This window comes from Poeciliopsis prolifica, unplaced genomic scaffold (genome assembly GCF_027474105.1).
Source record: "Poeciliopsis prolifica strain line A6 unplaced genomic scaffold, Auburn_PproV2 SCAFFOLD015, whole genome shotgun sequence".
NCBI classification, from domain to species: domain Eukaryota; kingdom Metazoa; phylum Chordata; class Actinopteri; order Cyprinodontiformes; family Poeciliidae; genus Poeciliopsis; species Poeciliopsis prolifica.
This window is the reverse complement of record NW_026562390.1, coordinates 5,592,153-5,605,590: the sequence shown is the minus strand read 5'-3', so window position 1 is coordinate 5,605,590 and position 13,438 is coordinate 5,592,153. Positions and strand designations below refer to the sequence as shown.

The 13,438-nt window shown below is 36.9% G+C and overlaps 1 protein-coding gene across 1 annotated transcript in view; it reads left to right on the top strand.

Annotated features, from left to right (window-relative positions):
* The first annotated feature begins 352 nt into the window (after window positions 1–352).
* trabd2a (TraB domain containing 2A) overlaps window positions 353–13,438 on the top strand; it is a 48,587-nt gene continuing 35,501 nt past the window's right edge. The window contains exons 1-2 of the mRNA XM_055040049.1: window positions 353–980; window positions 1,993–2,553. Of these exons, the coding sequence (XP_054896024.1) occupies window positions 876–980; window positions 1,993–2,553 (666 nt within the window). The 5' untranslated portion in view covers window positions 353–875. The remainder of the gene's footprint in view (window positions 981–1,992; window positions 2,554–13,438) is intronic.

The window sequence follows — 13,438 nt, the reverse complement described above, 5'->3', positions numbered from 1 at the left end:
TGCTAATAATGCCTGTAGTTTGTAAGTAATCCCCGGGATTTTCTGTCGCCCATGATTGTCTTGGCCCTCCTGGGGTCACAACAAGAGATCAGTCTGACTTGGAATAATTTACCAACATTGATGTTGATTAAACCAAGGGTAAAAATATGTGGACAATGCGCTTGTGGTGTGTTGACATGATTTATATGAATGATGCGCACAAGGTGATGTTTAATCGGATTATTGCTTCTGAGAGTGTGCGTGTGTGTGAGACAGGGTGGAATGGGGGTCGTGATGGAGGGATTATGCGGGTAAACTAAGGGGGTAGTGGAGCTGCGTGCTCTCACACTGACACAGAGACGCCAAACGTAGAGTAGCGAGCCTGCAGCGCAAACTGCAAAGAAGTTTGGCTTAAGAACTTCCCTCGCTTACTTTGGGCTTGCGACCGAATAGTTGCGACACAGACTTTTACTTTGTGCATTTTTAACTTTGAATCGCGGACCTGTTGGATCAAACTCCCTTGCAACTTCTGCCTGTGATCAAATCATCTTTCAAAAGGAACATTGCAGAGCTTTTAAGAAGTGAAGGAGTCTGCTTACAGCGGCGCGGTGGAAGGATGATCTGACCCTGCGTAAAGCCCCGGAGGATATCTCTCTTCCCTCAACCCAGGACAACACGTGAAACGGGCAACAGGAGCAGCGGCGTCCAGGAGGCTTCAGTCAACATGACCATGTCCGGTGGTTTTGTCGGATACTTGTCAGCTCATTTTACGTGACCGCATGGTGCCGGGGCTGCGGAAATAAAGGACCGCTCTCCATGCATGCTGGAGAAATAAACAGAGTTGTTGCAAACACGTTGTTGGAGCTGTCTTGGGCAAGTTTGCAGAGAGCTGTACAATGCAGGGCACTTTGGGCGCATTCATCCAGTCCTGTCTCATCCTGCTGGTACGTGCAGACCAGTGGAGGTTGAAGGATTCCTCCAGCTGCGAGCTAAATAGGAAGGTAAGAGTTTTATAACGTGAATTGGTCTGTTTTGATTAAAATGTGTAATTTAATAAATCTGAAAGCGCCACCTGAATTCCTCTTTGACTATAATTATTTATTATTTTTTTATTCCGAATGTTGTTTTCATTGTATGGACTTTTAATATCTTGTTTACTCATCACATTAGACGTGCAACAAAATTGTAATAAAGACCACTAAAGTACAAATTCGGTGGCTTGCAAAAATTTAGCACATTTTGTCACTTTTTGCACTGTTTAAGTCACATAAATCAATGCAATTTTATGGGGATTTGATGTGATTGTCCAAGCAAAATAGTTCATCCAGTGCAAAGACTATTATAAAACAAAATAAAAATCGTGTGACATACGTATGTATGTGTTTAGCACCCATTACTCTCTATAGCAGCACAGCTAAACACTGTGTGGTTAAAAAGTTGCCCTGCACATCATCCTAAGCATGCTATCTCCATAGTGAAACATGGTGTTTTTGCACATTTTCCTTGACCTTTCAGGGATTTTTATTCAGTGGCAACAAGAAGGCATAACATTCTGGGCAACAGTCAGACAATTACCCACATGTGTATTGTTTCTTTGGCACCCAGCTTCTAAGTGGCCTGTTAAAAAGTCATTATCAGTCTGTTAGCAGTCTAACAGGCAGACAAAGAGGTTCTAGGTGTCAGACAAGTTCGGTGTTGGTAGTAAAGTAATTGCAAATTCAAACCTTGCCACTCTTATAGAATTTATGCGTTCCGAACTTGCATTTGAGCACCTCATAAATTAATTGGCCAATGCGAAATGCCATCAAGTTTAATGACCAGGAGCTATTGAATCCAGTTTACATATATTTGGGGGGTTTATTTCCACACTGAATATTCTGAGTTTATTCCTGTGAATAGTTTCACCTTAATTCGGTGGAAAGGCATAGCATAAATGGTTTGTCGGATTGTGTTCAAATTGAAAACATCAACATAGCGTTATTTATTTATTTATTTTTTTCATTTTTCCCTCAGCAAGCCGACCTGAATTCCTTTCTGTGGACTATCAAACGGGATCCCCCTTCCTATTTTTATGGTACAATCCATGTTCCCTACACCCGTGTTTGGGACTTCATCCCTGAAAATTCCAAGCAAGCCTTCCAGGAAAGCAACATTATTTACTTTGAGCTGGACCTGACTGACCCGTACACCATCTCAGCCCTGACCAGCTGTCAGCTGCTCCCCCATGGGGAAAACCTGCAGGATGTCCTACCAAGAGACATCTACAAGAGACTTAAAAGACACCTTGAGTACGTAAAACTGATGATGCCCTCTTGGATGACCCCTGATCAAAGAGGGAAGGGACTCTACGCTGACTACCTCTTTAATGCCATAGCTGGGAATTGGGAACGGAAGCGTCCTGTGTGGGTGATGCTGATGGTGAACTCGTTAACTGAGGCCGACATCAAGACGCGAGGGGTGCCTGTCCTGGATCTGTACTTGGCCCAGGAGGCAGAGAGGATGAGGAAAAGAACAGGCGCAGTGGAGAAGGTGGAGGAGCAATGCCATCCGCTCAACGGTCTCAATTTCTCTCAGGTGAGTTTGATACTTTCTGAGCATCGACTTTAAAGCAACTTCTCCTGAACATGCATGTCTTTAGCAGAGTGAATATTTAGGACTGTGTTGTTCAACTTACAAAGGGTTGATCTCTTTAAGACAAGCTTGCATTTATTTTTTATATAATGCACACAGACCTTTAAGAAATATATATTTATAAAAAACCCTTAAAAGTGTAACTGAGGTGAATGTGTTTTGCTAATAAAACCACCAGGATAGAGGGAGATCTCTTTAATTAGCTTCTTGAGCAGATGAGAAAAAAGGTGAAATTGACAGGGGAGAATAAAACCACAGTCAGAATTGAAAGCTCACAACAATTAAACTGTGTAACTTTGCTTTTGCCTTCCTATTATCTGCTGAGAGTTGATCTCTCAACCTAAATCAATCTGACACATAGTAAAAAATATATTTTTTTAAATTTGCGCTTTTCATCCACATGTTCCATCTAGGTTCATTTTTAAACAGTTCACTGATAAAGAAAGCAGATAAGCTTAAGATTTTCTCCCTCAGTAACAACTTTCTCTCAAGAGCATTTTTGTTATAGCCAATAAATAAATAAATGAACAAAATATATATTTTTTTCCTTTCTCTTGAGCTTCTTATCCAAAAAGCCATCAAGACAAATAATTGACTGATTCTGTTCACCAGACGATTTGCCAGTGCATCACTATTTATTCACTCAAATGTGTTGTCAAGCATGCTGAGATATAGTATTGACAATTAAGTATAAAGCACTGAACACATCAGCTTCATTAGTTTTACCTTAATTCAGTTGATGTATTTTTTATTCGTAATTAATAAGCGTACAGTGTGTTATATTCTTATTCATAAAAACACATATGTAATTACAAATTCTTTCTCATTTCATTTGATCGTAGAGATTACATATTGTGCCTGTTCAAATGTAACTATTAAATCAATCTATTGCCCATACTGAAAAAAAACAACAAAAAAAAACAATTAAGTCTGAAAAGATCAGATAAGAGTATAGACAGACAGATCCAACAGAGGCTGTTTTTCATATTATTAAAGTGGTAGAAGGTGTGCTGTTCATAATCAATTGTACAAACATTCAGCAACTTGCTCCCTTATGTTCTTTAGTATTAAGAAAAAATTGATCCTAACAACTCCAGTCAGAACCACAGAAAAGCAGCCTTGTTCCTCAGGTGGCTACGCTTAAGTACCCCGACTACCTGTCTGTCTGTTACTCTGTGGCCTTGTGACCTCCTCAGGCTTTACAAACATATTTTAGTGGTAGCCATCACTACGAAATCATGTTCCATATTACTGAGGAGTTTCTGCTGTGATGGTCATGGGTTACGGAGTTACTGCTGGCCTTTTAGCGCAACACCTAAAAGCTTCAAATAGCATTATTTTTTAGTGGCTCTTATTGGACCCTCTACAGGTAGCTCAACAGAGCAGAGTCAATAATTAGGAAATATCTGCAGTATAATCCTTCGGAGGTAAAATCAGAAATAGAGATCTTGTTGTAATTTTGCACAGCGTTTTGAATGGATATAATTTCTTCCACAGGGAAAAAGTTTATGATCCAAATAGTCTTCGATGAAACGTTAGAAACATCCTCACTGACCTTTATCTAACAAGCTTTTTTAGATTAGTAATGTACAAAAAATTCAAATGTCATTTATTGATTTGTTTTTTTACCTATTTTCTTCAAAGGGTTTTTGTGTTTTGTTGCGTTGACACATGAGCCTGGCTATTAGAAGTATAACTTGGGTTAATAGAAGTTGCCTGCAGAAAAAACAACAAAACATACCTTGCTTCATCATTGCTTTGCTCCAATAAGGCATACAGAACTCCCCAGCCGCAACAATAAATTTCACTACCACATAACGAGTCTCTGTCCTAAAGTTGCAAAAAAACACGGCACAGCTTGAAACTTCACAATATTCACACTCAGTTTCCATCTTATTACCAGCACCTTAGCAGACACCTTCACCCTGCTGTCTCTATGTTCCAGTCAAACCTCTATCTCCCAGTTTCATATTATAGTTGAAAGGGCCAGTTCCATTGAAAGCCTTTTGGTTGAACTCAACTGTAAAACGTTGATGCAGAGAGTGATGAGTGACAGACATGCTTGGTGAAAAGGTACTGCCCCATCGTCATTCTTGACTGAAAAAAAAATGTTTTATCAGGCTGCAGAGAAAGAGAGGGAACCCCATTTGTACAGTTTCATAGCATCTGATATGTTTTTACTGGCTAAGAATGAAAATATTTGACATTCTTAAAACACATGGGTGCGTTGAGAATATATCTAGAATTAAATCATGCTTGATTACATATCTGGGTTATTATGTGCAATTAAAAAAAATTGGGGCCACTACTGAACCATAAATTGTTATTTTTTGTAAAACATCAACAAAAATCTGCATAGTTGGTTAGAAAATCACTTCATTAGCCGAGTTAGATTTCCGCACTGGAAAGTTGTGGTAATTCCTTTCCATTTTCCTTTTGGGTACTGAAATAAAGTTCTGACAAAGTTTTAGACATGCTGGCCATGTAGTTATGTTTTATTTTTGTATTTTCATGCACAGTATCCACTAAAATTGAGCTTAAGATATGGAGAGTAAAAGGCATATATCACAATTTTTGCAGTGGTCTTCAGGCTTATTTGAAAAAGCATGACAGAAAGGCAGCTGTGAACACAGCTTTTGTACTCACATTACGTCTGGGACAAGGGTTTTCAAAGTGTGGGAGAGCTCTCCTTCCCTTCAGAAAGCAAATAAACAACTGAAAATCTTAACCATAAATAATTATGGTCATACTTCCTTCTTTTTTATTTTTCTTGGCCCAGACTCTGTCTCCTTAAGTACCATACCTTTAGGTAGTTAAAATCTATCCATTTTGTTTTTGGCAATGCTGTGGTGAAGTTGGCTAAATGTTCACATTTACTTTTGGTGCTTGATTTTTTTCCCTCATGTCGCGCTCCTCCTGAAGTGCTCTGGCACCCCTTAGGGGGTTAGGGGCTAACGCCCCACACTTTGAAAAACCTTAGTTTAGGACAATTTTGCACTATCATATAAAATTGCAGATTCACTACTAAAGACAAAGTAGTGAAAGCAATGTAAGCGACTAAGGCGACTATTTCTATGGCAGTGCATTTGTTGAAGAACAGAAAGTGAGGAGAAATGTTATGAGATCAGTAGCTTGGAGAAATCAGCACCTCATTAGGGATTTAAAATTTCTCAGTTGTGAGCCCAGTGTGCCTGTATTTCATCATTGTGATTAAAGGACTTCTGTGACAAAAACTCAGCTTTCAGATTAGATGTTGCAATTTCTGCTCCTGTTCTGACCATCGTTACTCTGATATGCCTATGTGTCAGCACTCCAATTACTCTAAACAATTACACCACAAAAAAAAAAAAAAAAAAAAAAAAAAAAAAGCTATTTTATTTTCTCAAACTACAGTGTTTGTCAGAGTGTCACTTTTCTACACCAAGCCCATTCCTTGTTTAGGTAAAGCTTCACTACAGTAGTCAAATGTTATTCTGAACAGACCATCTGTCACCACACTTGCACTCTGTAATTTTTTCTACAGTTATTCTCCCAATAGTAAAACGTCATTTGCATCTAATTCTGTCCAGAGATGGATGGAAGAGAAGGAAAAATACTAAGATAGTATGCTTACATCAAATGTAAAAGAATAAAAACATATTTTTGCTTAAGTTAATTGTTGTTAGGTAAACACACATGAGGATTTTTTGGAGTGAGAGGTAATTTATTTGTTCAATCATGCAATCTCCATACATCAACATACCTTTTGCAACAGCATAAAAATAAAAACCGTGGACAAAGCAATATTTTCTGGCATGAGAAACCTTTTCCACACAAACAATACTCATAGTAGCCTCCGTTGTCCGGCTGCTAATTCCCTGCTCCAGTTATCTTCGCCTGTTGCAGAATTAACTGTCAGGGTTTTGAGTTGGTCCTCTTCTTCCTTGTTCACGAGTTTGTTGTTTTATAATCTTGAATCCTAGAAGCTATTTTTTGTGGGCTTGTGACCTCCATGAAGCTCACCAATGTTTCCTATGTAAATAATCTTAGCTTCAAAACCACCCACTACATGTTGAGTAACGATTGAGTAACGATTGGGACTTTCCTTCAATATATTCAAGTATGAAAGTGCAGGTATGGCTCTATGAGCCCGAGTCAAAATGTTCAATTTCAACAACTGAGCTTTATAAATGACTTGCATTCATTTAAATCCTATGATTTCTTTCTGCTAATTTCAAGATTTTTCAGGCAGGTGTACATGGTGCAAAACAATTCTCTTCCTTCATCAGTTGGCAACATAATATTTTTTCAGGTTTTATTAGTTTTAATGTTTATGGTTTTGAGACAGTTAAAATATTGTATATTGCATTCTATTAAAGGGACATGCAGGACTGAGTTTAGAAACTACATTTATTTTTTCTGTCATAAATACTGACTTAACTCATCACGGGTCTTAGATAAACATTTCATTGTTTTGGATCATCACTGTCCTGACTTAGAGTAAAAATGGCGCAATATATTTTGATTTAGAGGTGAATTTTTAATCATGTCTTCAACTAAATAATTTCATTGGTTTAAAAGTGAGCGGTTTTGCCTTCCAAGTGATTTGTTAATTTAAGCGTTTGCTTGTCAATACAAATTAAGCCCATTTATCTCATCATTACCAAAGCACAAAGATTTTTACTTTCTTTAGTCAGTTCTCTAATCTGGCTAAGCATGACTGCTCTTATTATTGGTTGGTGCCCTCTGTCTTTTGAAGAGTGGGCTCAGCCTCACCCATTACACTAAGTGAGCTTTTCCAGGACAACAATGGCTGCATGAAGGCCTGCTTTCTCTGTCACTGTTGTTGGAAACCCACGGGACATTCCACACCTCAGTGACGCAGACCTGCTAATAAAAGTGTTGTTTCTTTCCTCCCATCACTGGGTGTAATGGTGCATGGAAATGTGATGAATGCAAGTCTCAGTGCACGTTTGTGAGAGCAGAGAAGGAATGTTTGAAGCCCATTTAGTTCATTCATTACTGGGAGAACAAGGAGAGCCGAGATACCGACTGAGATCAGTAGATGAGGCATTAAAGGAAGAAGGCTTTTCTCCCCCTCCATTAAAGATATGATGATGTTACCTCTGTTTGACAACCTTGAACCCCCTGTACTTTTTATTTTACTTCAAGTGACAGAGAACAGGGCTTTTAATCTGCTTGGTCAAACAATGCAAGGTCTGATGAAACTCAAACAAAGCCACATTTACACCATGCTGAATGGAAAGTATCTGATTTTGATTAAACAGCTACAGGAAATTAGAATATTATGGAAAAAGCTCAGTATTTTTTATTGCTCATTTCAGAAAGAGAGATGTTTCACATGGATTATGGGCATCCAACTGTCCTCAAGTTTTAGATTCATCTCTGCTCTAGTTACTCAAATGGCCCAGTTACCTCCTCAGCATGTCAACGTTTTGCAAAGATCTGCTAATGAAAAATATTTAGATACAGGTGTGTTGAACCAGTGACTACCGCCTTCATGGATACATTATAAAGAGTGAAATATTTCAAGCCTTTATTTCTTGAGATTTTGATAAATGTAGCTTGTATAATGCAAACCCAAACTTTAGTCTCTGTTCAAATGGTCAATTTCCATGATCTATCAACCATGTTCATCAAGATTACATGAAATAAACGTTTGAAATATTTCACTCCCTGTGTAACAAATTTATATACATGCTTCATTTTGTGAAATTAGTGACGAAAATGCTGAACTTCTACGATTATTATTTTTTTAGATGTGCCTGGTGTGTGCTGGTGAATGCAGCAGGCTGAAACATTGAGTTGATGTTAAAGTTTTAATAAGGAATGAAAAAACAAAAACTTAAAAAAAATAAAAAAAAAACATTAAAAAGGCAGGGAGACTGAGCAGAACAAGAAGAGGAACCAGGGACAACAGAGAAGAAACATGACTTGACATGATTAAACAGGAGGAAGCAGCAGTGAGAAACTGAACATGAGTTGTATATTTTCTGGGGAGGTTGATTACTGAACAAAGAACAGAAGGGTGATTAGAAATGAGTTGCAGGTGTGATTGGACAGAACAGATGGCGAGACAGAGAGGGAGATACCAAAGGAACATGTTAACATGGGCCATTTTGATAACTAGTGGCTTGTTTAAAAGATGAGAATAGTGACTTTCATATGCTACTTGTTACGTGGAATATTACTTCTATAGGACAGCTGCTGCAAAAAGTATTATTTCAAGAGTTAGATGCAAACCCTAAATTCAAATATTTAAATTTCCAAAACACTATCAATCATAACAGCCTTTCAAAAATAAAGATTGTGCTTCTGTTATTCAAGCTTTTGCTGCATATTAGTGCAAGCAGGCTGTTTGCTACTGCTACATATTTACACAATGTGATTTTTTCCATCCTGTTCTCCAGAAAATAGTGAACCATTCCTCAAAAATGCACTCCAACTTTGAACATTACTTTTGTTTGTGTACATGACTGAATGGGTAATTGAGTTTGTGCAGGAAAGAACAGTATTACACTGTAATAAACAGACTGACTCAGGAGAGAACTGTTGCCATCCAGACCTTTCATTCAGCAAGAATCAGAGCAAAATGCCTGCAGGGATGAAATATACAGCATACTTTAATGACCGTGTGACCAAAGAATTGACTAAGGTAGCTATACATTATGACCTGTGCTTGAATTTATTATTCTTCAGGCAAAACTAAATACACTGCCACGTAATTGCTTTGATATAAAAAATACACATTCCTTATTAGGACAAATTATGAATCATGTGGACATTTAAATAGGTAATGCCAAGAAAATGTCATCATGTAAGATATTACGAGAATATCTGTATTTTTCAATGCCCCAGAAACAGATGTTTAGTGGATTAGCAGTAATTTGAAAACAAAAATTGTACCATACACACCGAGGTTATGTTGATGACTCCTCGTACAGCTGTGTCGTCATTCTCACTGATGTGGTAGGGAATTGTTAATCTTAGGTCTAGATTTACTTCTCTTTTGTCTTAACTTTGGTTATGAGATAATTCATTTTGCATCACACTGCTTTTGATCAGCAGGAATAAACTTTCCATGTGTAATTACAGCATGGAGCATATTTGTCCAGTGTGTACTGGCTCATGTAATTGCTGTTTAATATTGTTTGCATGTGTGTATGAATGTTTCCATGCATATGTGCATTTCTGTGCTTCTTTCCAAGAGGTCATGCCTGGGTATGAATGGGTTCTTTTTTTTGGTTATGCGTATTTTAATGAGTATATACAGCTCTCTCATTGAATTTCCAACATGTTTTTACAACTGCCTTTCTTTGTTCTCATGTCACACCAAAGTGCTTTATTTCCTCTCCACTGTTGACCAAACAGTTGCGTATTCTATGTCTGGCATTTCCTTTGAGATTATCTGTCCATCTGTCTGGATATGTGACACCGGAGAAAAAGATATGGAGTTCCTCCTGGTTTCACTTTGTACTTTTCCAAAAGACTTCATATAAACAGAAATAAAATCATTCCACGTGTATTGAATTTCTCTTTTGTGAGCCAAATATGTACCTGCTACTTTTAAAATCAGTGATTGCTTTGTCAAAATATGATTGCCATCTATCCATTCATCCACTTTTATCTTCAGAACTTTAACTTTTATGGCATTTATTCATAGAAGTTAGAGATTTTGGTACGTGGTATCCCACTGGCAACAGCAGCTGCACACCCATTATGCAAATATTCTGTTCCCCACTGACAATGGACATCATTAACAATATTTATGTGGACTGTGGCATAATGGGGTTAAGGTATTATGTAGACTCACCCTTATATTGACTATCAACCAAGAAGATAGTCAATATAAATTGTAATAATTCAAGCTTTAAGGTTGACCGATAAACCAACCTCTGCAATCTCATGTGTGATACATTTATAAGTCTGTTAGTCTTCCATTTCTTTAAATATTTAGCTTCAGTTTTTGTTCAAAATGTTGGGTATATTTAACCACAATACTCTCTTCTTTCCCACTGTCAATCTCACAATGATATATTGATGTCACAAATTAGATTTTCCATTGCTATGCAGGGCGCAGTTTGCGTTCCTTTGTTTTTCCAAGATATTTGATTGAAGGTAGAATTTAATACTACTGGATGGTGCCAATTGTGCGCCAAGAAAAAGGTTTTAGATCCCCAAAAGTACACATAGTAAATGTCTCCCTTGGAGTAGAGAGTGCCTCAGGCTTTTCCTGGTTGTGTAATGCAAGCTCCTGCAGCTCGAAAGGGGATTGAATAGCTTGTTTCTCCGACTTAACACCAGGTCATGAAAATGTGTGCAAGCTTAGAGAAGCAACATTGTGCTCATACAAATGTTTCATAGTTTGAGAGACCTACCGAGCAATTAGGCTTTGTAAAACCTAGAAAGGCAAAAATAAAAACAAACCAAAATATTGATGATATACAATTGTCTTGTCACAAACAGGCTTTGACATTTAAGCAAGAGAAAAAAAGTCTATTGTTATATACTTCTCCTAATACAATGTTTCTAAGCACAATCCAAACTTGAATCAAGACTTGCATAAAAATATAATAATAATAATAATAATCTCAATGGACAATTCTATAAAAATGCAATTTTTCAAAAATATTCAAAATGTCACTTTTTCATTTGCATCACTTCTTAAAATGTAATATTCAGTCCAGAATTATGGATTCAGAAAGGTTGAAAGATTTTCATGTTTTAATGTAATCTGCAATTTTAGCATGACAGTCAGTGACTAAATTATTGTGTTTTCACTTTACATATGTCTTTGAAGTCTGCACTGTTGGCATGTCTGCTTAGTGTTAGTCTATAAAGAGATCAAAATTCAGTTGCATTCCAGTTCTTAGTTCTTATACTACAATGCAGTTAAATTATGTTTGCAATACTGACTGTAAAAAAAAAAAAAAAAAAACAAAACAAGCCCTGTCAATGGGATTGAATCATTTACTATGCATTAAATCCTTTTCAATACATTCTTGTGGCAGCAGTCACTGAATTTCAACTGGCAGCAGACAAATTTGATTAGCTATAAACTGATTAGAAAAATGAATACAAAGTGGTAAACAGCTATGGTGAGAATAAAGTACACCGCCTTTAAATTATGGGATTTTATGTATTTGATGACATACTTAAAATGTTTCCATTTTGACTTACAGGTAATCTTTGCTGTGAATTTTCTTTAGCACTATGGTAATATTATTCTGATCCTTATTTTCTGTCATGAAGCAGAAAAAGAAATGTTTAACTATCCATACATTTTACTTGCTCATGTCTTTTCAAATTACATTTAGCTCTCTTTGGATATTTGAATTAAAAGCCGAACATGCATATCATAAATAACAAATTTGCTTGAAAAGCGTAAACAGATTGAGATGCCTTCACTTCTTGAGGCTATATAGCACTGATTAGATGGATACTACACAATATGTTACATAGGTTGCAGACATATGAGTATAGAATATCTGTTTCACTAAGTCTAATTTTAAATAAATATTCATCTTCAGCTGTAAATATAAAACTTGGATTCTTAAACATGAACATTTTTGTTGCATGCACACTCTTTCCACGATTATTTCTAATCTTCCATTCATCACCAAAATTATTGAAAAGCAACGTTTGAACAGTTAAATAGCTTTCTAACGATAACCAACCGCTTTGATGTCTTTCAGTCTTGTTTCTGTGCTCACCACAATACTTAGACTGGCCTCGTCAAAGTGTTTAATGACATCCACATAAATACAGACTGTGGAAGAACCACATTGCTGGTTTTGTTGGACCTCAGTGCAGGATTTGACACTTTTGACCATGACATATTACTGAAATGACAGGGGAGTAGAGTAGGGATATCTGGTTCAACATTCAGTTGGTTAAAATTTTACCTAAAGAACAATAATTTCTTTGTTTTCATAGGTTATTTCGCATGAAAGCAGACAGCAGTCACATGTGGGGCTAAATCCTCTGATTTGCTATCTATATGATCCTACTTGCTCAGGTTATAGCAGAAAATAAGATTAGCTATTATAATGCAGATGATGCACAGCTCTGCATTACCATGTCACCAGGTGACTTAACCCATCCAAGCACTGAACAAATGCTTCAGATGTCTCAGCAAGAGCTTGGGAAAGTCATGCATGCATTTGTCATTTGTCGCATTGATTACTGCAACTGTGTCCTCAGAGGTCTCCTGAAAAACATCAACCTTACAGACCACTCAGGTTTTCTGGTTGTACACTGCTCTGCATCCCCAGAACCAGAACCGAAGATGGAGAAGCAGCATTCAGCTTCTATTCCTATTCTGCATTTTCTACCATTGTACCGAGGATGTAGAAGTATTTTAGAATTAGTACTTGGTCTTTATGACTCAATTTCTGGTTTATCAGTTTTTTTTTTTTTCTACAAGGAAGAAAACAACTCAAGTGAAACCAACCCTGAATGTACTTGCAGATGAAATAGCAGATATCTTTGCCACTGCTTATTTTAGCAGGCAGTTTCCATCCACTGATCCAGCATCTGATTAGGAAACCTTGCTACGGATAAACAGCTCATGGAAAATCACTGAAAACACATTCTGCTGTCTCTCTGTGTTCAACCATTGTAACTTAAGTAAAAAAGATCAGCATCTACAGCATACTAATTTATCTTGTCCTTTATAAAAATTTAAATCAGTTTTAAATTTAAGCACAGCTTTTTGCTCTATTAATCCATCCAATTTTTTATATTTTGCTTTTCAGGCTCTTGAACAAAGTGTTTGTCTTTAGGTTTTGCTTGCTTTAAATAAAAGATAATTAGCCACATTTTACTT